At 33.2% G+C, this 25,538-nt stretch overlaps 1 protein-coding gene across 3 annotated transcripts in view; it reads right to left on the bottom strand.

Moving 5' to 3' along the window:
* Nucleotides 1–25,538, bottom strand: part of RPGR (retinitis pigmentosa GTPase regulator) — an 87,167-nt gene that overhangs the window by 22,836 nt on the left and 38,793 nt on the right. For 2 of the 3 annotated variants that reach the window (XM_051985037.1, XM_051985038.1), the window contains exons 11-14: nucleotides 25,121–25,295; nucleotides 13,521–13,624; nucleotides 6,129–6,194; nucleotides 2,023–3,297 (exon numbers count right to left, since the gene is read on the bottom strand). In XM_051985037.1, the coding sequence (XP_051840997.1) occupies nucleotides 2,023–3,297; nucleotides 6,129–6,194; nucleotides 13,521–13,624; nucleotides 25,121–25,295 (1,620 nt within the window). The remainder of the gene's footprint in view (nucleotides 1–2,022; nucleotides 3,298–6,128; nucleotides 6,195–13,520; nucleotides 13,625–25,120; nucleotides 25,296–25,538) is intronic. The other variant, XM_051985039.1, reaches the window with a different exon arrangement.

Raw genomic sequence — 25,538 nt, 5'->3', positions numbered from 1 at the left:
CCCATTCGCTATAACAATTTCTATTAATTAAAAAGAATTTCTCTCAGATAAAATATGGAACAAATAGGAAAAGTGATAAATTTTAAAAGATTCAGGAGTATTTGAAAATCAAATAGCTTGAGTTGTGTTATATACACTGGTTTACCTAATGATAAATGAAAATAACTACTGTAAATGTTACTTAGCTAAAAGAGAATATATCTTTTTTTTAAAATAATAATTACACAAATTTAATCAAATATTTTATTTGAAACATTCTAACAAAAACAGATAAAAATGAAGAATACAGGAGTGAAAATGAATAATATAATGAGAACATATAATAAACAGAGAATGAAGGAGAGTACAGATGTTTTGAAAGCTAGAAAAGATAAACAGTAAAAGATCTTTATTGTACTCAAAATTAATAACAACAATGCAGGGAATTAACATTACTTTAAAATGTTAACCATTTAGAGTATGATTTAAAATCAAGTATGGAATTAAATCAATTTGGTGACTAATTCTTAAGAAAATAACCAATCCAAATAAATTTATTCCTTGAAGATACTTATACATTTCAACTAAATTTGACAAAATGAGGATTTTTAAAATTTTCTTGGTGCAAATTATTTCCCTAAATGAATACACACAAATCAATGAAAAAAGTATCCTCTAAAGATTATCTAATTAGCATTTGATTCATCTTAAGAAATGAAAGAACTTTTATAAAAGAAAAAAATCAAAAGATTTTAGAAAACAACAAATATGAAAGAAAATAAAATGAAAGCACTATTTTTTAATAATCTGCCTTATATATTATAGTTTTAAATCCAACGTCACATTTTCACAAGATCAATCAACATGGCAGGCTAAATCTAAAACTGAAATCTTAGGGTATTAAATTTGTTAAGATTTTCACAGACATTTTAAAAAAATTTTCGAATCCTTAGGTATATATACAACTGTATATACAAATTCTTAACAATTTTAGAAATCTTTTTCTAAATTTTTTTTCACTAAGGATAGTTACCTACTTAATATCTTTGCACTGTTACAAGTTCACATAAAAGATATTTTAATTATCTAACTGATAAATTTACTAATACCCCAAGTTGTAACCAGTAATATAATGCCATTCATTTAATTACCATTACAATAAGAATAAAATCTGAAATTCTAAACTTGTTTGGCAAAACACTATAATATTAAATCAGAATTTCAAATCCATTACCTCAATGTCAGGTAATGAGGGAGTACGTTATTCCAAAATTGTTTTGAATCTGATAACCCATTCATTAAATGTTGCTTTGACTTTGATTTCATTTTAGATCTCTGAATATTACTTTCTCTCATCTGTGACTTGGTACTGGAGTTTCTTAGGTGTATTTTATTTCTGTCATATTTTATAGTTCTTTTTATTTGACTCACCTTTTTCTCTTCCTCACTTTCACCCATTCCCTCCTCTTCGTGGTCTTCTTTCTCACCCCCCCTTTCATCATGTTCATCCTCTTCTTCCCCTTCAAATTCCCCCTCCTCTTCCTCCTCTACCTCTTTTTCTTCCTCCTCTTCCTCCTCCTCCCCCATTTCTTCCTCCTCTTCCCCCATCTCCTCTTCCTTTTCTTCCCCCACCTCTTCTTCCTCCATCTCCTCCAATTCCTCTCCCTCTTCCTTCCCTTCTCCCTCCTCCCCCTCCTCTTCTTCCACCTCCTCTTTTTCTCCCACTTCCTCTTCTTCCTCCTCCTCTTCCTCCTGCTCTTTCCCTCCCACCTCCTCCTCCTCTTCTTCCTCTTTCCCTCCTACTTTCTCCTCTTCCTCTTCCTCCTCTTCCTCTTCCTCCTCCTCCTCCTCCCCCTCTTCTACTTCCTCTTCCTCCTCCTCCCCCTCTTCCACTTCCTCCTCCTCCTCTTCCTCTCTCCCCAACTCTGGTCCTATGTTGACTCCACAGCCCTCTTCCTCACATTCTCTTTCATCTCTGCCCTCAGTAGTTTTCAGCTTATGTTTCTGTTCTATTTCCCACAAATCTCCCTCTACTTCACTCACCTCTTCATTTTCCTCTCTTTCACCTGTCTCTTGCTCTGCTTCTTCCTCTTCTGCTTCAATTATAGCCATATTTTCCTCGACTGAGGAAGCCAAAGCCTCTTCATGTTCCTCTTCCTCCTCTGCCTCTTCCTCCTCTGCCTCAGCCTCTTCTTCCTCTACCTTTGTCTCTGCTTCTGCCTCTGTCTTTGCCTCTGTTTCTGCCTCTGCCTCTGCTTCTGCCTCTGCTTCTGCTTCTGCTTCTGCCTCTGCCTCTGCCTCTGCTGCCTCTGCCTCTGCCTCTGCCTCTGGCTCTTCCTCATCTGGCTCTTCCTCCTCTGGCTCTGGCTCTTCCTCCTCTGCCTCTTCTTCCTCTAGCTCCTCTGCCTCTTCCTTATATGCCTTCTCTCCCTTCATCTTTTCTCCTTCCTGAGTTTCTATCACTTGGCCATCTCCACCATCAACTTTGGCATTTATTTCTATTTTTTCCTCTTCAGCCTGTTCCTTAATCTCTTTCTCATCACCCTCTAGGTTACACAGCTGGTCATCTATCTTTTCACTATCTTCTTTTTCTTCATTATAACATTCCTTATTTGACTGAAATTCCTTAAAATTCTCAACTACATCCTGTTCACTAGCATTTTCACCCTCGTTATTTTCTGACTCTTCTAAAGATTCTTTTTCATTGTCAGAGATTTTATCTTCTTTCTCATTTATAAGATCTTCAACAAAGCCTTCATTTTCTTCATCTTTAATTTTAATTTCATTTGTCTCACTATGTTCATTCTGAGGAAGTTCTTCCTTTATGTCTTGATCCTGTGGACCATTAGAGGATTTATTATCATTTTTTTCTAAATTCTCTCTTTCCTTCCCTTCATCCTTTAGACCTTCTAGTTGCTGAGTCAGGTCTTGCTCTACTTCATTGTCAGAAGCCATTTCTATGGTTTCTAAATTCTTTAGACTATTTCCTTCGTCACTTTCCTCCTCCACTAATTTGTGACAATAGCTCTTATCAGTATTTATTAACTCCTCTTCACTTTTAAGTGTCTCTGTCTTTGAAATTTCTTCATCAGGATTTGCTTTTGGTACAAATTCAGCTAAGTCACTATTTATATTCTCGACTGAAGGTGACTTAGCTTCTGTTGTTTGCTCCTCCTCCTCCAAAGACTCATTCTGGGTCTGCCTCTCTTTGCTAGTCTCTGACATCTCTTCAACTCCACTACCTTTTTCACATTCGGTATCAGAATTGTTTTCAGTATAAGATTCGTGTTTCTCCTCTTTCTTGGTTGTTTCAAGATTCTGTAAATTTGATGAATCAGTTATCATACATTTCTAGTGGATAAAAATAGCTTATCTACTCTAAGATTTTGGTTAGATTTTACATTTTTAGGTTATTCACTAGTAGAATAAAAATCTCAAATTTCACAAGACAGTTCTTTTCTCTCTTTTCATAATCTGTGCTCATAAAGTCTGTGTTGGATCTAATTTACCACATTTTAATTTACTATGATATACCTGTATTTCTGGTTCATAATTTTTACATCCTTATTGTTTGCTTTCTCATTAATGATGCTCTTCTAAAAATGAATCTATTCTTATAAACTTTAGATTTATAGACTTTAAAAAAAATTAGAAAATCTAGACTCCTACATAAGAGTTACATTTTAATCTTTCTATCTTCCTCATTTTCAGTTTCACATTTTTAATTTTTCTTCAATTCTATGAGAAGCACAAAATTAAAAAGAAAAGAAAAAACATGAAAGGAAAAATAAAATTTTTAAAAAGAATGACTTGATGGAATGAAAATATGATAGAGGAAAGAAGGCTTCAAATGCAATCATTTTTTCAAATTATGTCAGAAAAAAAAGATGGTCTTTCAAAATAATTTTCTATTAACTTAAAAAGTTTTGGATGGCTCTTTTTACTAGTTTATTGTGGTGGGCTTTTTTTTGGTTTTTGTTTTTTTGTTTGTTTTGATAAAACTTATGATTTCATCAGTTTAGAAAATTCCCAGTGTGGAAACCTCCTCCATATATACAAGTCATCTGTAATATACTATTTATGTTATTTTCCTGGGTCAGTGAAGGATGACTTGCCCATTTAAGTGTCAAATAAATTAAATTCAATTATTTCTGACCCAAATTGTCTCTTCTTATGTTGTTCAATGGAAAGAGAACTGATTTTGGAATCAGAGGACATAGATTCAATTCTAATCTTGATCTGACACTGATGTCACTGATGCTTAATCTCTCTGGGCCTCAATTTCCTTAATTGTAAAATGAGGAGATTGGATAAGACAGAAATGACCTCTCCCTCCCACTCTAGAACTATGATTAGATTATTTCATTAAACCATCTTATATAAGAGGCAGTATGGAGTAGTAGAATGAACTGATTGAGATGGTATAATCTAAACAAAAATTTGTCCTGCCTTGGACACACAGTGACCTTGTGACCCTGGGCAAGTCATTTAACCTGCAAATGATCCTAAAAACTACTAAAAAGAGCAGAACAAGTCCTGATCTGCAATAGAAGAGGTAAATTCCTCATCAGGAAGTCTTTCTATAACAATGAAATCCCAGGCTTATACTAAAACGTTAATACTTTACTAGTTCATAACCTATTCAGAAAAATATTTTTAATGGTCTAAACCGGGAAAATTTTCCTCTGCATCTCTCTCTCTCCCCCCTCCTCCCTAACCACCTCATCCATTTTGCACCCTCCTTTTTTGTCTCTGCCTCCCCCCCGCTTTTTCCCCCTTCCCCTCTGTTTCTCTCTCATACACACACACACACACACCACACACACACACACACACACACACACACAATCCTAGGGTATTATGAGAACAGACACAATGATAAAGATACTAGAGGTCTACTTTTGGGTTCATTTTATTTTCTATCCTGTCTTAGAGCTAACAAGATGTGAGCATCTCAAGGAATCTTTATTTTCCACTACTCTTAATTTTTTTTCCATTTATATGATTCTCAGGAAAACATAAAAAATAACAAAGATTTTACTTTTTTTTTTAAATAAAAGTTTGTAATTTTTTCAATTATGTGCTAGTGCTTTCTATATCTAAGTACTCACTTCCCCCTAATTCTTAAATGTCTACACTAAATACTATTAGAAAGAGCATCGTTTAAGTCATATAACATCTTTCCTCATCATTTATAACATATCTTGTGCTCTTTAATTTTATTCACTTACTAATTTGGTAATATATACACACTTTCTTTCTGTAAACTTTAAAGATTTATTTCTTTTTAAAAATAAAAGATATTTCTGTAATCTTTGAACTCTGTCAATGGAGTATTTAAATATTATTATAGCTTCTGGGTCTTATGAGATTTTCTAGTTAGTACTTCCCAGTCCAAACCATTCTGTGGATTGGTAAAATATTAACATTCTTTAGCAGGGACTTTCATGATTATAATTCAAACTCTCACAAGGGAGCTGAAGTGAGAATTGCAAGAAAGAGAGAGACAGACAAGTATCTTTTTTAAGTTTATAGGTTTTAACAATTAGGAAACTTTGATATTAAAACAATTTTGTGAATTCATAAAGCTTTGCTAAGGAATGACCACTGACTAGCAATTAAGAAACATTTGATTTAAGGTCATCATGCAAATGAGAAAATGAGGATACAGAAAGTTAAATTATCCAAAGTGACTCAAGACTATATAAAAAGTTTATATTTTAATGATTAATAAAGAGTTTTCCTCACATCACTGTGTAAATATTACACTCATTTTATAGATAAGTTTTAGAAAAGTTAATAGATTTTTTTTTTTTACCATGGTCACATGGCAACTATGCCATCAAATAACACAATGTCATCTTACTGCCTTATGATTAGATTATTGTGGCAAAAAAAAAAAAAAAAAAAAAAAAAAGACAACCAATCCTAAATAGGAAAGCTACTAAAGCAGCTAATAAAATTTTAAAATATGAGTATATCCAATATTAAATAAATGTTGAAGCAAATTCTTTTTTTTCTTTTGCTACAAAGTATTTGTAAATACTTACATTTGTTGAGGTTTTCCAAGAGACCAGTAAAGAAAAATGCTCACTTTTTCTAAATAGATGTTGACAAGTACGAGCAAAAAAAAGCTATTAGTACTTTACCTTTTGTTTTTGAATTGGGGACAATCTTAAAGATTGATCAATGGGATTCAGGCTCATCATATGTGTCTGAAATGATTAAAAATATGTTATAAAAATTGTGATGCCATATATTAAAATAAGGTACACTTTAAAAAATGATAAACTAGTTCACTAAATATAATTGTCAACCATACTGATAAAGGAAAGGGATGGCTTAGATAACTTAATATATCAATCAGATAAACCCAGGCTCACTTCTTGTTCACTTTGGCATGTCATTCTCTTTCTCTTTTTTCTTTTGCAACGTTTACTTTTATAGTTACACTTACTCTGGTCAGTATTAAAACTAGTCAGTATTATTCTGAGTAGTTGAGGTTAATAATATGAGAATTACACTGAGCTTTTTAAAGAGGGTCAGAGAGTTAAAATTTTTACTATTTATAAGCAGACAACTGAGAATTTGTTGATTTGAGATTTTCATCTTGTTTGAGTGCTTTTACAACTGCCTATGACTCATACATAACTACTCTAAAACATAAAAAGAGAAATAAAAGCACTACCTTTGAAACTTTAAAAGATTCTTTTTAGTTCGAGGAATTTCAGTGTTGGGTGCTCTCCCTATCCAGATTTTCTGGGCTTTTATCACATGCTCTCTTAAATCAAACAGAGTCAACTCAGACTTTCTTTTCCTAGATTAAAGTCAAGGGTGTAAGGAAAAAATTCCAAACAATCAGAGCTGTTCAAATATAGGTGGACTTCCTTGGGTTCTCTCATACTAGAAATCTTAAAAGAAAAGCTATAGAATCCATGACTACATCCATAAACTAGATGGACTCTGAGGTCTTATCCAACACAAACATTTGGTTACTCCTGATGAAGCTTAAGATAACATTAGCTTATGCGGAGTATGCTTACTTATTTTCTAGTTTTTGAATTGTACCTTCTATTCATTAATACTATCTTTCTCCCCACCCCCCATTTTGTTAACACATGTTTCAGAGGTTTTGAACTAGGATACATTAAGAGTACTAAGAGCTAAGTTACATTTGCTGGTGTTCTAGAAACTTCTGTGATCTTTAGCATTTTCTGCCTCCTCCTCCTCCATCATTCTCCCTACTGGCACTACAAAAATGGAAAGGGTCTATAGAAGAATGAGGTTCATCTTATATTTTCATTTCCTTAACTTTTGTGATCCAAAAAAATCATCACCATGTGGCCAGTATAGTGGTGATGTGCCAACATGGCTAGATGCAGAGCTTATCTTCCATTGTTATATACTTCAAGAACCCAGGGTCACTTATACACCATGTAATACATTAGAATAGGAAGAAAGGTTGAATTTTTCTTCTGAGGACTGCTTTATTTATATCTCAGAAATTATGTTTCATTTCCTTTTAGTTAATGTTTCTCTGACTTGTTTCCTTACTCTCTTGTAATTCAAGCTGCTAATATTTTCCTGCTCTAAGCAGGTATATTTTGTTCCCCCTTTTTATTACCACTTTCATTATGTTATGATCTGTAAAGGATGTGTTTAATATATAGTTGTGTGCAAAAGAAAATAATTAAATTTGTTGATAAGACTACAAAAACTTAATTTTTACATCTTTAAAAAGTTTTATATATTTCTTCAAAATTTGTTCAACATAATTTGATACTGAGGTCACAAAACTTTTGACACATACTCCTTAATTATTTTATCACAATAAATATTAAGGATATGTTTGATTAGTCTAGTCCATTTTTTCCTAAACTAGCCTTGATTATAATCATATCAAGACTATAGTATATGGGGTTTTGAGAGAGTTTAAATTAGATGAATTCTCAGAGGAATGAAGTATGTCCTCTTCATCTCGGGAAAGAATTTCCTTACTTCTTATAATATTTGCTACAATATAAGGTTATTTTATGATGCTTCATTTATACTTGGGAATTTCTCTAATTTCAGAACAATTCTGTTTCTTTATATTAATAGATTGAGGAGAATTCACCATTCTTTAAAACAGAACCAAGACTTTCAGGTCCCTTAGAAATAAGATTATTTTAGGGGTGAATGTTTTGTAGTCTCACCAAGATGTACAGACATCTGACAATGGTTCCAAGATAGCCTTGAATGAAAAGATTTGTTTCATTACTAAAAATTTACACTTTCTAATATTTCATATTTTGTAGTATTTTTGCTTATGGACAAATATTTTTTCTTCATAGTTAGCTAGTAACTCTTTTTTTTTGTTTAACTATTTTCTTTAATGTTCTTTCAGTTTCAAGAAGTCCACTCTATACTATATAGGAATCAATAACAACCCTTTAAGCTGTCAGGTATTTCTGATGGTTCTTGCTATTTCCTAAGGATTTAGGCCATTTTAATGTAGTCCTCTCTAAATTCTTGGCATTGTTTTCCGTTTTTGACTATGCATTCCTTTGCTCTTCAGTGAAATAGTTAATATTTTCATTATGAATCATGTTTAAAAAGCCTAACACTTCAACACAAATAATTGCTATAATTGCACCAATGACTGAAGTGTGTGCTTTTAAAAGAGCTTTAATTTTTACACATTTCCTAGGAGCAATATCTATTCTTAAAAATTACTCCAGGATAAAACTTAACAAGTCATAAATCTAATATTAAACTAAAAAAGTATTTAAGATAAAGAAAACAATTTTATCAATTTCATCTGGTCAAGTTCAAATACTCTAAGGCATCCTATAAAGTGAAACCATATTAAAAATATTGCTTGGGGGGGCAGCTAGGTGGTATAGTGGACAGAGCATCAGCTCTAAAGTCAGGAGGACCTGAGTTCAAATATGGTCTCAGACACTTAACACTTCTTAGCTGTTTGACTCTGGGCAAGTCACAACTCCAATTGCCTCAGCAAAAATAAACATTATTGCTTGCCCCAAATAATTATAAACTATCATACTTCTGCTTTTTAACGTTACTTTTTAATTTTTGTACTCTAACATATAGTCTATTTTTAAAGTACCCTGTAATGTTAACTCTTTAACGTTCCTATTCAGAAGATGCCAGTAAATTTCCCAACTAGAATTTCTTTATATTTCCATGTTTCTATTTTTCATTTTTAGCTTTTTATTATTCAGATCTGAAAACATAAAAGCCTGTTATCATTTGTGTCCTATAATTCTCTATATCTATTTGGAATTCAGTTTCCCTTTATGAATTTAGATGCCATCTATTTTGGCATCTTTCACTGTTTGCTAATAGTTTTCAAGTTAATCTTGAAATTGTAAAATTTTGTAAGCTTAAACTTTTTTTAATTACTGAAATTGTGAAACTTAATCACTATATGAATTAGGGTTTCAAGATGGCCATCTAGTCTTTTACTTTGTGCTATACTCTCTTCAAAAATCAGGCAGTTGAAAAAAAAAATTCCTTCCACATCAGGATTTTTTTAAAATTTTTTTTTTCCTGGAAGATCTATAATCCTTAAGTTATTTACATATATTCTATTTTCAAAAACTATCATTTTGGGTTGTACAGGATTCATGCATTGTTTTTAAGTTTTGCTTCCTCCTTCTCTACTTGTTATAGATCTATTATTTTGATACAGAGCCTCTAATTCTTTGAAGAGATTCCATGTTGTGACTTCTAAAATATGTAATCTCTATATTTATTTCAATTCTACATTGTGAATTCGGATTTAACTTCATTATCTTCTTTAAAATTTTCATTTCCCTTGGGAACTACTCTGGATTATTATTATTACTTTTGGACTGCTATTTAATTCTCTCACACTAGTTTGAAGAATTCTATTTATGACAGAATTTTTGTTCATTTTTCTTTATAGCATTCCTAATAATGTGGGCTCTCTGAGTCATTTTCTTCATTTTTATTGTGCCTTTAATCAGGTTGGTAAAGCAGTAGAAGACATCTTCCTGAATTCAAATCTGACTTTGATATGTCTCCTAAACTATGTGATCAGGAAAAGTCATTTTATTCTGTCTGCCTCAGTTGCTCAACTGTAAAATGACCTGAATTGAACATTATGATGATGAAAAATGGCAAGATGAAAAGGCAAACCACTCTACTACCTTTGATAAGAAAACCATAAATGGTGTCATGGAGAGCCATACATGACTGAAACCAAGGAACACAACAAAATTATCTTTACTAACCTCTCTGTTTATTGAATGGGAGTTGATTTACCTTAGTTTTCTTCCTTGAAATTTGTTTTTTAGCCTTTTCTCTTTTGCTTCCATTTATGTCTTGTTTTCTTCTTTACTCTGACTTTTCCCTCACACAGGTTTTTGCCTTCTCAAACTCTGCAAAGTGCAAAGGCCCTAGCTACAATCCTCTTTCCAGAACAAAATCAGAGGGTAAGAATCCAGCCAGGTTTCCTATTCTTTTTTTCTTCAAATAGGGAAATTCTTTCTCTTCTGGCCAGCTCTGTCCTGCCCTCTGTGCCTCACTTTGCATTTGCCCTGATTTTCTACAGGAAAGATGTTCTAATCACTCTCTTTTTCTGTTAAGGCAGTTGAGCAGAATCAGTATTTTGCACAGCTTGTGTACTAAGTGTGTTTCAAACTGAATTAATGATCTGGAGAGACCTTAAGACAGGGGTCCTCAAACTATAGCCCATGGGCCAGATGCAGCAGCTGAGGACGATTATCCCCCTCACCTAGGGCTATGAAGTTTCTTTATTTAAAGGCCCACAAAACAAAGTTTTTGTTTTTACTATAGTCTGGCCCTCCAACAGTCTGAGGGACAGTGAATTGGCTCCCTACTTAAAAAGTTTAAGAGATCTCCACATCTATACCCTGAAGCATAAGTCTTTAATATGGCTTTTAAATTATTCATTGAACAATATTTTTATGTATCCCCTATTATAATGTTTATCCTATTTTAAGGGTAGAAATTCCAGCATTATCTTTACTAAAAAAAAAAAAAAAAAAAAGCTCCATGAAACTCAATTGAATCAATCAATCAATAAAGCAAACTAAACAATAAAGAATTTTCCTACAATCTCTTTACAATGTATGAATAAGCATTTGAAAGGATTATAGGATTTTTGATGCTGGGTTAAATCAGATAATTTAAATCTTGAAAATCCTGTGATTTGATAAAATATCAGATATACTCTCTCTATAAAAACACAACCCTGTTAGATCTGTCTCTCTTTCTTTCCCTCTTAAATCATTTCTCTGACCCTGCCAAGACAACTGAAGATGACGATGATCAGAAAGCTAAGTACAACAATTTCCCACTGTGTGAGTTTTTAAATTGATAATTTTGTATGGCCTGCAAATATCATATATCTCTACATAGCTTCCTGCCAGAAAAAAGTTTCCCCATCCCACTAAAGAATGCCAACTGTCAATTTAAAAAAGGACTTCTAAGCCTAAGGCACTAGTTTTGGATTATCCTTTGGCATCTGGGTATCCTATATGTGTGGCCTAATTTTACACTAAAGTTTGAGCCCATTTCTTCTGTGGATCTCCCTCTCTCTATATATATATGTAAGAGAGCCTAATTGCGGATTATTAATTGGAAACACACCACTGCAATCAAACAAGTGTTAAGTATTGGAAACTTGGCTCCTCAAAGAACTGAGAATGCTGAGAGTAGTACTTGCTCCGAGCCTCTGAATGTAAGTGCAAGTTGGTAAAGTGGTCTCAGTGGTGGAAATGCCATTACGTTTTATTTTATCTATAGTAAAGACAATACTTAATGAATATAATTCAGTTCTCACAATTACATAATTTCTTAATTAAGCTGATCAAAAATGGCAGTGTTAAAGTATTGGAAACTTGGCTCCTCAAAAAACTGAGAATGCTGAGAGTAGTACTTGCTCCGAGCCTCTGAATGTAAGTGCAAGTTGGTAAAGTGGTCTCAGTGGTGGAAATGCCATTACGTTTTATTTTATCTATAGTAAAGACAATACTTAATGAATATAATTCAGTTCTCACAATTACATAATTTCTTAATTAAGCTGATCAAAAATGGCAGTTTTAATATCTATCTTACAAACAAGGCCAGGAACTCTGCCTATTTTCATCTTCGAGAGACTATCTTTGCTAATGATACATATTTTTTTTTTACCTTTTAAGAGACTTTTGAAGGCTGATAGCAAAGCAAGGAACATAAAAACAATTCCTCATTAGAACCAAGGGAACATTATATATTGCAACAAGATTATGTGATGATAAACTGTGATGAACTTGGCTCTTTCAACAATGAGATGATTCAGGCCAATTCCAAAAATCTTGTGATGAAGAGACCAATCTGAACCAAGGGAGAGGACTGTGGGGACTGAATGTGGATCACAACATAGTATTTTTCATCCTTTTTTATTGTTGTGTGCTTGCTTGTTTTTTTCTTTCTCATTTCTTTTTGATCTGATTTTTCTTGTGCAGCATGATAAACATGGAAAATACATTTACAATAACTGTATATATTTAACCTATATTGAATTACCTTGCTGTCTAGGGGAGGGACAAGAAGGGGGAAGGGAAGGAGGAAAATTTGGAACACAAGGCTTTGCAAGGGCAAATGTTGAAAACTCTATGTATTTTGAAAAATTAAAAAAAGCTATTTAAAAAAAAATGATTTCTCATTTCTCAGTCCAGGAGATTATACTACTTTTGTCATAAAATTTACAATTTAATAATACTATTCATAGGAGAGCTCAAAAACCGGTCCTGGAGTCAAGAAATCTAGACATCAAATTCTGCCTCTAACACATATTCTGGGCAAGGCATTTGCACCCTCAGTGATTCAGATAATTCTCTCAAACAAATTTCAGAGTAGTTGCTTAATCTACTTTGGTAGAAGGATTTTCTTTCTCATACCAATTAAATCACAGATTCATACCAAAAAATCCTCAGAATAACAGACCAATATGAAAAGGTCATAAGATCCACGTTCTCATCTTATAGGTGGTAAAGCTGAGGACCAGAAATTGTTGACATTCTTTTAACTTTGTTGAAGAACATGCCTAAAAATGAATTTAATATTACCAAACAATTGTGGGCCTCTGAACCCAAATCTGGATTCAAGAGAATAATCAACAATTGTATGCTGATATTCTTAATGGCTAGTATTTATATAACTTTAAGGTTTGCAAAAAAGTATTTTACAAATCTCATGTGAGTTTCACAACAATTCTGTGGATTGTGCTATTATTAGCCCAATTTTACAGATAGGTACTCTGAGTCAGAGGTATTAAATGTCTTGCCCATGTTTCACATATTAATGACTGAGCAGGATTCAAACTTAAATTTTCCTGAATTCAAGTCCTGCACTCCATCTGCTCCACCACCTCTGCTCTTCAATAAAGATAATCTCTAATCAGACAGCACAAAAATTTTCTAGTAAAGTTCTAAGCATACTAGTTGAAATTCAGTTGAATTTTTTGTGCATTTCAATGCTTATTATGCCTAAAAAGCATTAAATATTACCATATTTAGAACATCAGTAGTGTCTCCAAGACTTCTCTGATCGTTTTCAGGTTCTGACTCTTCTGCTGAAGAACTACTTTTCTCTTTCTCTTGAATTGGCTCATCTTGAAAATAAAATGATAGAAAATGAAAATTGTGGATACTTTACATAAGAAAACATGAAACGATTAGATTTATTTTTCAGAATGTGAGCTAGACTTTTTAAAAATTTACTATAGATGCTAACAAATTGAACACAACTCAAAGATAAAGCTTTTCAAATCCATTTTCCACTTAACTGCACAAACATTTATAAAGTATTTATTATGAACAGGGTGCTCTAGATGTAAAAATGAAAAATAAAGCAGTTCCTGAACTCTGGAAATATAACAGGAGAGAGCAGGAAACTTGGAGTCAGGAAGAACTGAGTATGAATCTTTACCTGCATTCTTACTAACAACTCAGTGATGCTGGACAAATCACTTCTCTTAAGTTTCTTTTCCTTTAGAATAAATTGAAGATAATATTTACAGTCTGTACTATATAAGGTTGCTGAAGATTGCATATTTGGCAAATCTTGAAGAACTATTTAAATAACTATACATCAATGTAGTATTTTTTTTTTTAAGATTGTCAAAGGTCATTCCAAGGACATTAAAGATGAAAATTGAAAAAAACCTAAAAAAATATTTTTATAATCAAGAATCACTATATACTGACTCTAAGGGTCACATTTCCCTATACCCTTATGAAGAGAATTGAAATAGAATGAAAGGGAATAGGGGCATGAAACTAACCAGATTAGACCAAGTATATACAGATATGATTGATGTAGGAAATGACAACTATGAGATTTTTGGAGGATCATTTCACAAAGGAAAGAAAGGAGGGGAATATATTAAATTTGTAGGAAAATAATCTCAAACCTTTTGAAGACCAAAAAAGAGTAAAAGAAAACATCTACATGGCATGCCTAATTTACTGTCTATAAAAAAATCTTTTATTCACAAATCAAGGGCATCTTCAATGAGGGAATTAATAGGGAATATGCAGCTTTTTAAAAAAGCTTTTTAAAAAAGGATTTTATCTTTACTATTTAGTAACTGGGAAAATATAGAGGGCAGAACATGCCACTGAGTTTATTGTAGTTGATTATGAAAAACCATTTGATTCAATAGAGCCCAATGCTATTTTAAGGCCTTTCTTTGAACAAAGTTTCTCTGACTTGACCATATACATATAGCAAAGAAGAAATGATTGCCTATTGCCCAGATTATGAATGAACTACCTGGCACAGAGCATATAAACAGAAAATGAGTTAGACCTAGAATAAATCAGGAGAGAATAGACTGGATTGACTTGAAGAAATTACAAAGCTATTTTTATCACTCCAAGCTTCTCTAATTTTTTTTAAATTTTATTTTATTAAAGCTTTTTATTTACAAAACATATGCATGGGTAATTCGACCCTTGCAAAACTTTCTGCTTCAAATTTTCCCTTTCTTCTCCCCACCCCCTCTCTCCTAGATGACAGGTAATCCAATACATGTTAAATATGTTAAAATATATGTTAACTCCAATATATGTTATCCATAGTTATGCAGTTATCTTGTTGCACTAGAAAACTAGGATCAAGAAGGAAAAAAAAAACCTGAGAAAGAAAACAAAATGCAAGCAAACATCAACAAAAAGAGTGAGAATGCCATGTTGTGGTCCACACTCAGTTTCCACAGTCCTCTCTCTGGGTGTATATGGCTCTCTTCATCACTGAACAATAGGAACTGGTTTGAATCATCTCATTGATGAATAGAGTTATGTCCATCAGAATTGATAATCATATATTTATATGATATAAATAATATAACATATAATTATTGTTGCCGTGTATAACAATCTCCTGGTTCTGCTCACTTCACTCAGCATCAGTTCATCTAAGTCTCTCCGGGCCTTTCTGAAATCATCCTGTTGGTCATTTCTTACAGAACAATAATATTCCATAACATATACCATAATTTATTCAGCCATTCTCCAATAGCTTGGCATCCAGTCAATTTCCAGTTTTCAGCCACTACAAACAGGGCTGCCACAAACATTCTTGCACATACAGGTCCCTTTCCCTTCTTTAATATATCTTTGGGATATAAGCCCAATAGTAACACTGCTGGATCAAAGGGTATGCACAGTTTGATAACTCTTTAGGCATAGTTCCAAATTGCTCTCCAGAATGATTGGATCTGTTCACAACTCCACCAACAATGCAACAGTGTCCCTCCCAGTTTTCCCACACCCCCTCCAACATTTGTCATTATCTTTTCCTATTATCTCAGCCAATCTGAGAGGTGTGTAATGGTATCTCAGAGTTGTCTTAATTTGCATTTCTTTGATCAATAGTGATTTGGAGCATGTTTTCTTATGACTAGAAAGTTTCAATTTCTTCATCTGAAAATTGTCTGCTTATATCCTTTGACCATTTACCAATTGGAGAATGGCTTGAACTCTTATAAATTTAAATTAATTCTCTATATATTTTAGAAATGAGGCTTTTACCAGAACCTTTGAATGTAAAACTATTTCCCTAATTTATTGCTTCCCTTCTTGTCTGCATTAGTTTTGTCCAAACTTCTCTCAGGAAAAAAAAAAAGTCTCATATTTTTTCACACCAATATTCTACTGACAATGCTGCTGTATGGCAACAATAAGGTATAGAATGCTATCAGTCCTAAATAACTGAAAGATAATCATATAAAAGGATATGGAGAGGCACATTGTGAGAGTGAGCAGGTTGCAAAATATAACAAAGGAATCTGAAAAATGGGAGTAAAAAGTGTCATTAAAAATGTATGACAGATGAGATGGGGTAAGGGATAGCAGATGAAGATACCCTTGAAATGTAGGATGAGGAAAGCTTTCAACAAGTTTAATGAATTTATGGGAAAATATGGATAGGAGTCATATGGGATGGTCAGGCATGAGTGAATTTATATTGTTAGAGGGGATCATCCAAATTGATTAGATTAAAGATCTGAATGAGTATAATAGACTGGATAAGATTATACACGAATACTATTATACAAATGCGTACATAGGAGAAGAGTCATAGAAGCAAGAAATCTGAGAATAAAGGGTATACTTTTATTTAGCAAGTTAGGGGAGGTTTCATGGAAGACATAGGATCTGAAATAGACTTTGAAAAAAAAGAATGATTTCTAAAGAGAAATGTAAGGAGAGTTGGGTACTGTTCATAAAAACACTGAGGTAGAAAGCAGGGAAAGATTACAAAATACCAAGGATTACAGTTTTACTAAAACATGTGAATGAGAGAATTATGAAAGAATGTTGAAGGGAAGAATGTAGATAAGATTGTGAAGTACTTTAAATTTTATGTTAAAGTTACATTTTATTTAGTAGACAAAGTCACTTAAAAGTTTTTGAATGGAGAGTGATATGCACATTAGAACAAATGTACGTTTCTTATATAATAGGAATATTTGGCAGAGATGTGAAGGATGAATGAGGACTATGTAGGAAAACTAATTATGAGGTTATGATAATATGTAAAGGATTAGCAACAGAAAAAGGAAAGACCAGTTGTTACAGAGGTAGAATGGATGTGACTTGGCAGTTGCCTGAAAGTGGAGGACAGACAGAAAGGAAAAATTTCAGTGTTTGAGCCTTTATAAATGGGAATGTAGCAGTACTGTCAAACAAAAGGAACATACAAGGGGCAAATTTATACATTAACACATGTGCATAAATGTAGCTGCTCTTTTTGTAGTGGCAAGGAGCTGGAAATTGAGCTGAAGAATAGCTGAATAAGTTATGGTATATGAATGTTATGGAATATCATTCTCTAAGAAATGGATGAGCAGGCTGATTTCAGAAAAGCTTGGAAGGACTTGCATGAACTTTTGCTAAATGAAAAAAATAGAACCCAGAAAACATTGTACACAGCAACAACATTATGTGATAATGAACTGTGATGGACTTGGTCCTTTTCAAACAAAATGATGCAAAGCAATTCCAATAGATTTGTGAGGGAAAGAGTCTTCCATATCCAGAAAAAGGACTATGGAGGCTGAGCACAGTTCAAAGCACAGTATTTTCCTTTTATGTTGTTCTTTGTTTGCTTTTTTCTTTTTCATCTGATTTTTCTTGTCCAGCATGATGAATATGAAAATATGTTTAGAAGAATTGCACATGTTTAAGCTATATTGGATGTCTTGCTGTCTGTGGGAGGGGGTAGGGAAGAAGAAAAATTTTGAACACAAGGTTTTGCAGAGGTGAATGTTGAAAACTATCTTTGCGTGTATTTGGAAAAATCTGCAGGGAAATTATTTTTAAAATTTGCAGGGAAAGATGAGTCTAATTTGGGATGATAAAACAATGACAAAGACGATACACTCACTTCAGCAATCTGACTCCTTTGTGAGTTCCAGTTTTACAATGAAGAGACTTGATTAGGTTCTCCTACCTACTTCAATTCCTATATGAGATGACAAAAGCCTATCCAAAAGAATGATTATTTGTTAACCGAGTATCAGTGCTAGAAGACTTAAGGTCCAAATGAGATTTATTAAAGGATATCTATATAGATAACCAATATCAATAAGAGTATTGCTATCCTTCAAAACTGAATGAAAATCAGGATGGTGGCATGGTGATTCCAAAAGTGACTTCTTAGCTTTTCTGTTCTGTATATGTATATAAAGAATGCTCCCCCCCCCCTTTTTTTTTGATAGGGATTAAAGGTGGCAGTGGAAGAGATTTCCCAGAATAGTAACTGATATCTGCTAGCTCCCCTTCCAGATTTATACTTCAGGATCTTGGAGTGCTCTAATTTGGTGAGGAAGATGAGAAGGAAAGGATTAGAATGCTTCTTTTCTCCACCTACTTACCACCACCCTGATTTACTTGAAGTCTACAAAGAAAGTGATTGTAGAGGATCATCCTTTCTATGATCCCAGTAGCTACTGGGTTATTTGGGCAAGTGAGTACTTATTTATGAAATCTTAATTAAGGATACAGAGACTTGCTCACTTAGTCTTTAAGGTTGAAAATAACTGAAATGAAAAAGAACTAGTAAAACTCTTAAGTTTATACAGAATAGAAAACTATTACTAGGGATCTGAGTTTTCCTAGAAAAAGATGTCTCTAATTTTCCAATGCTAGAAAGACAGGTTTTCAGCTCTTCTCTTAAGTGAAGCTCAAAGACCCTAGGAGGAAGGTGCTTCTGATATTTCTTCTTTGGATTTAACACATAAATAGTAACACAACATTCTTTAGGGGAGGATGAAAAAACCTTCTTACAAACATAAGGCCTCAATTATTTACATATGTACATATACTTATCTGTGTAATTCAAGTAATACAAATTAATTTACATTCTGAAAGAAAGTGTTAAAATACAAGAAAATATACAGTTTTATATACATCATAAGAAGGGTTACAGTAATCATCAGATACTATGAAATAAACCTTATTAACCACAGCTTAACAGATTCTAACACAATTAATCTTTAGATTTTTTTGGAAAGACACTAACAAAGATGTTCAGCAGGCAGTTGAAAATACGTGGCTGGGTCACAGGAAAAAAGTTCAGATATAAGGAAATACATTGAGGGTTCATATATAGAGAGTTTTTAAAGATTACCAAGGAAGCAGTGAATGGCTTGTGTGACTAAGATAACTAAAGAAGTTTGTGCAGAAAGAGATCTGATAGGAAGGGAAGAGCTGTGGGGGATCTAAATTCAGGGGAAAATTCGCATGATAGAAAGAGGAGGAATTAGGGAAGAACAAGGTAAATTTTTTAAAAATAAGGAGTAGAATCAGAAGAGACCAAAAGAAGACGACGACTATATGTAATTGCCAAGAAGTCAAGTTATCTTCAACATATCTCTTCCACTCAAAAACTTCAAAAATAAATGATGATCCAGGGAGTAACTAAAGCTGAAGCCATAAGACTCAAAGGCAAAAAAATAGAGAAAAGTGGAAGAGGAAAGCAGGCTGTACATAACAGAAAAATCCATTTCACTTGAAATCTCCTATTCTGTAACATATATAGACATGGTCACTATAACTGATATTTGTTAAATTCAAAATATTTTTTTTCAAATAGAAATAGGTGCCTTCTCACAACTGTCTAAGGGATTTTTTTTTTAAACCAAACAAGTAATATAAGAGATCAAAAACAAGGCAGAATAGATACTTTCAATTACATTCAAGTGAAAAACTTTTTCAGGAAGAGAATAGTAACAACTAAGAGAAAAATGTCTTTGTATCAAATAATTAAGCATTTGATAATCAAGATATATATAGGGGGATTCACACAAATTGTTTGTCCTTCAATCGTGGAGAGGACCATGACATCAGGGAGATGATGTCATGACTTGCAAGTGAATTGAATTGAACCTAGGGAGATATGCAAGGTCACCTGCCTCACTTTCCCCTCCACAGCCATCTGGATCCAATGACCAGATATAGATCAAGTTAACTAGAGATGGCTTCAGATACAGTGGTAGATTTCGGCCTTTTTAAGTTAGGTCTTTTAACAAATCTAAATTTGACTAAAGCAACCCCCATATAGTGTTTAACACTAGGTAAAAAATGGGGCAGACAACAGCCTCTTAGTGCCCCCCCCCCCAAAAAAAAAATCAAGCCTAGAAAGGGACGACTCATAGGATTTTTGGCCAAAACAGAATAAAAAATGAAAACAGCAAGAAGGGCTACAATAAGAAAGGTACATTAAGATGCTACTTGTGGATCAGTGATTTGATCCAACCATTTTGGAAAATAATTTGCAATTCTGTTTTAAAAAAGAGATTTAAAGGTGTATAACCTTTGACTTCAGAGACCCCATTTATGGACATATTTCTCAAGGAAGTCAAAGACACATAGAGAAAAACATAAGTTAAAAATATAAATAGTTTGCAGCACTTTTTTGCAACAATGAATTGGAGATAGGGGGAGAGTCTACTGATTAGGGAATTGTTAAATACATTGTGAGGGAAAAAAAAGAAATGAATATTACTTTGATGAGGTTGAGTTAGAAATTCCCAGTTCAAAATACAAGGCACAAGATACAAAGCACATGTGAAGAATTTATAGTAGTGTTCTCTTTGACAACATATACCTTTATTTACAAGAAGAGATTACAGGCAAAATGAAGGGGTAAATATGAAGGATGGTAAATAAGAAAAGTTCAAGAGAGCATATAGTTAGCAAGGAAAGGGATTTTTACAATTAACCAGGGAAAAGGCATTCTCCTTAGTAGAACTAACAACCAGGAAAAAGGGAATATGCCATGAATGGCAGGCTAAATCTATAGGGGAGTTTAGCAGTCTAACCTCAAAAGGGGTTAATGCAAGAAAAGGGGAGTACACCAAACTAAACCTAAGAGGCACTATAATAAGGAGAAAGATACCATGAGGCATGGGGAGGAGGTGAGGAGAAAGACACCACGATGCAGAACACTGTGGCGGGCTAACCCCAAAAGGGATTCAGCAAAGATAGCACAGTACATGGGCAGATTTATAGGGAAAATTTGACCTCAGGGGTCTGACATCATAATTTGGCTTTCTGACTGGATACAGTAAGGTGGGGTTTCCCAAGACCACCACAGGAATGGGACTGTAATGTTGAACTGATACCTACCAATGCCATTCCCTGCTTGCCTCAGGGAATAATTATAAACTTATCAGTACTTTAGGCTTTCTCTGTCAACTGCACTATAAAAAAGATTTAATATGGAGAATCCAGACAAATGTGGGAAGACTAATATGAATTGATGAAACATGAAGTAAATCAAATGTAGAAAATAATATGACAATGGCAATGAGCAAAAAGAACAAAATCACAAAATTAGATACCTGTTATTGTGACCAAGTTTAGTCTGGGAGAAAACTTAATATCTACTTTTCTCAGAAGTACAGCAATGTGGATATGGACTGATGCTACTGTCATTTGTGACTAAGATGGTGTTTGATTTTGATGAACTTTTTGAAAATCTGCTATAAGGTAAGAGAAGGCATTTATCTAGAAATGAAGAAATCATTAACTAAGCTCAAGATCAGTAATATTCCTTAAAGTCTGATGACAATTCAAGCCAATTCTTGAAGACTCTTTGAAGATTTAAAAGTAAAGTAACTTGAAGGAACAAAGGTATTTATAGAAGCAATGGTTGGTTTGGATGATTTAAAAATCATGCAGGATTTCATAAAATGCAAAAATCGGGAGAGGCTGCTAGTAGATACTAAAGTAGCAAAGAAGTTCCCAGAGTTTCTGTAAAAATGTAAAAAAAAAAAAAAAAATAGATGAAGGTCCCTACTTGCCAGAGTGAATCATTAATGTAAATGAAACCAGCTATGTTATCAAAGAATACCATTTTTGAATGCACATCTAGGTGGAGGAAAAACTATGACAAGGCATAAAGCTTTGAAAAACAGAATTACTCTTTACCAAGGAGAAAATACATCCTGAGATTTAAAAATTAAAATCTTTCCTTTGCATTATGTAATGATAATGGCAATCCTTACAAGATTCTACTTATTTTGGATAATACTTTCCCATTCCATTTTAAATGAAAATGTAAAAATGCTGTACTTCTTCCTTCCCCATCCTAGACTTTTTCTGACTAGGTAAAAGAGGTCATTCTTAGCCTCAATTCTTTCAAATTAACTGCCTTTGTAAATTAATGGGCACTGTCTGTCAAACTTTAGCTTAAAAAGGCCAAAATCTCCCACAACATCCAGAGCCACCTAGAGCCATCCTAAGCGCTATCTGGTCACTGGATCCAGGTGTGTCTGGAGAGGAAAGTGAGGCAGGCGACCTTGCCCAGCCCTCCCTCACTTAAAACTAATTCACTTGCATGTCATGGCATCATCTCCCTGATGTCATGATCCCCTTTTCAAGAAGAAAGGACAAACAACATTATTACCACATTATTACAATCTATGGATCTGGGAATGAATTTCCAGGTGTATTATTTACACAATACATTTATCCAGGGTAGTGTAGCTTTGGATGCAGATAAGGACTTGACACTGAGAAATTCTTGGAAGACCTATATAATTTACCATGCAATCTCGAATACTGCTAAGGCACAGGAAAATGCACAGAAACATATATGAAAAAATTTGGAGAAAAAGTGTGCCCAAAGGTCATCCCCAATTTTTATGGATTTGGCAAAGACAAAATTTAAAGAAGTAACAAGATTGTAAAATTAGCATAAGAATTTGAGCTAAAAGTGGAAGAGAATTAAGGGAGGAAATTGAATATCATGGAGAAGAGGATCTGATTGAGCTGCTAGCTGCAAAAATTGCAGAAAAAGAAAGGGAAGCTCAAACCAAAAAGTTTTACAACAAAACAGTGTGCACAGAAATATTACATCATTTGAGTGTTTTTTTTTTTTTTTTTTGTCGTATTGAAAAGATGGATCCAAATACTTCAAGATTTTTTAAAGTTTAAAGAGTAGTTGGGAATAATATTGTTTGCTCTGTCATGAGATATACAAGGAATAAAAAAGAGCCACTATCCAAACATTTTTTGATAGCTTCATTAAAAAGTTACATAGACAATGACCAGTGATAAAAGGCCAGATGAAGTGAGTGCAAAAGAGCAACATATACCACACACAATGTGTCTGTATTTCAGTATATTCTATGACATGGAAAGGTGGTATTTTATGTATGTCTTTGTTTTATAGACCAAGTGAAGTAAATGGGTAGGGGCAAATTCACCTCATGTAAAAATTGCTTTATGTAGAGGTCTGAGAAATGGCCCATTTACATAAAATAAGGACTGTCTGCAGAGGAATTTATATTTTTTCACAGAAACAAATGGGAATCACGAGCTTCTTGAACATAGGATTAATATGGTCAGACTTATTTGCTTTAGAATTATCAAAATAACAAAATTTCATAGAATTTCACATGTTCCAATATTTTTACTGAATAGAAGAGAGGTAGAACAACTTACTTGAAAGTCAAAAAATTTTCCTTTTACATTTTATTTATATTATTTGTAAATAAATATTAAGAGAGACTAAGGGATGGCCTTAGAATGAAGTCAGGAAGACCTAGTTAAGTCCAATTTTTAATATTTAAAAGCATGTGATCATGGTGAATTTCTAGGTCTCCAACCAAATCCCTAAGATAAAAAGTTAAGATTAGTTGTCAATGTACATCAATGGATGCACACTGGGAATTTCCTACCATAAAGTTACAGGGTTTGCCTACCATAATCTGCTGCTTTCCACTATATATTTTTTACTTCAGTCAGATGTTACTAATTATATGCTTTTAGGTAGCTAAGAGGAGGTACATGTAGATGCTACATAAATGCTAATTATCACCATCATCATTATTATTCTCCAACTGACAAACATGCCACTTGAGGATTCAATCATACTTCAATGAGACTATATTAAAAGTTCTAACCTTTATATGGCAAGCTGGCTAAGTCATAAGATCTTAGAGCCAATGCCTTATATCTGTGCATCATTTCCTTGCTGGATTCCTAATCCTTTTCCCAAATTGTTCCTCTGTATCACACTTGGTGCCTGTCCTAACCATCAACACCTTTCTGGTCCATTAAGTGTCCTTTCAATGCTTCTATTCATGGTTCCTTACCAAGTGTCAGATATGAATATACTTTCACAAATCTACAAATTATTTATAGTAGGTATGTGGTAGTTAAGAATAGTGAATAACATCTTAAGAATATATATCCAAAAAACATAAATTGCTCATGGGAGACCAAGCTGGTGTAATAAAAATGACAATTCTACTTAAATTGGTCTACTTGTTCAGTACCATATTAAACTGCCAAAAAAATGTATTTTATAACAGCTAGAAAAAAAAATAACAAAATTCATCCAGACAAGGGAATAAATGAAAAAAAAAAAAAAATACAAAGGATAGTGGTCTAGCCAGACCTAAAACTCTATTATAAAGCAGCAGTCATCAAAATCATTTGGTTCTGGCAAAGACATAGAGCAGTGGATAAATGGAATAGGTTAGATACACATGACACAATAATTAGTGACTTTAGTAACCGAGTATTTGATGAACCCCACAACTCCAGCACTATTTCACAAAAATTGCTGGGAAAACTGGAAAATATATATCAGGAACTCAGCATACATAAACTGTTACTGAGTCAAACAAGGAGAATCAGTAACAGCAAGATGTAAGATGATCAATTATAAAAGACATGATTCTTCTTAGCAGGTTCAGTGACCCAATAAATTTTGAATAGAAAACACCATCTGCACTAAGATAGAAAACTAAGAAGAGTAAATTAAATCAATTTATTCTATGTTTACTTTTTTTTCTCTTTTTCTCTCATGGTTTTTCCTTATGTTCTGATTTTTTTTCTCCCAATATAATTCATAAAGAAATGAGTATTAAAAATTAATGTAATGTATAACCAGAAAAAAAAAAGAAAACAATAAAAAAGGGAAAGGGGAAGAATATACATCCAAGACAACTAGTACTATTATGATTCTTAATGGTTCTTTCTAGTTATTGAGTCTATGATGGATTAGAAAATAAGTAATTCAATCACTTAATAAATTAAACAACAATAACAATTTTTTCACAAGAAAGCATAATGCTAAATATCACCTGTTTCAGCTACTTGTAGGTTCTCATTTTCAGTATTTATATTTCCATCAGAATGATTGTTTACAGGGAACCTGAGAGGAATTGTACTGTTGGAGGCTTGTACTGGCGGTTTAAAAGGAACTTCCAATGGGGGTAAAGTTCTTATCATTCGACCGTGTTGTTCTGGTGAATTTTCCTTTGAAATAAGAATTAAAACAAGATGATTAATGAGAATGATCAAGCACTGTGAGTTTCACTTTCAATATTAATTTATTCTATTTGCTTTAAAAAAAAAAAAAGGAAAGAAAAATCTGCCACTATTCCATGTTAATATTTCAATGATACCTGAGAATATTAAAAAAAAAAAAATTCTTGAGCTATTCTTTTCCATCATAAAACATCTAAATTTTCAAAATGGAAGACTAAATGGCAAAATGTA

Source organism: Antechinus flavipes, chromosome 3 (genome assembly GCF_016432865.1).
Source record: "Antechinus flavipes isolate AdamAnt ecotype Samford, QLD, Australia chromosome 3, AdamAnt_v2, whole genome shotgun sequence".
Taxonomy (NCBI): Eukaryota; Metazoa; Chordata; class Mammalia; order Dasyuromorphia; family Dasyuridae; genus Antechinus; species Antechinus flavipes.
Note: the sequence above shows the minus strand (reverse complement) of the source record. Positions and strands in the feature narration are given on the sequence as shown.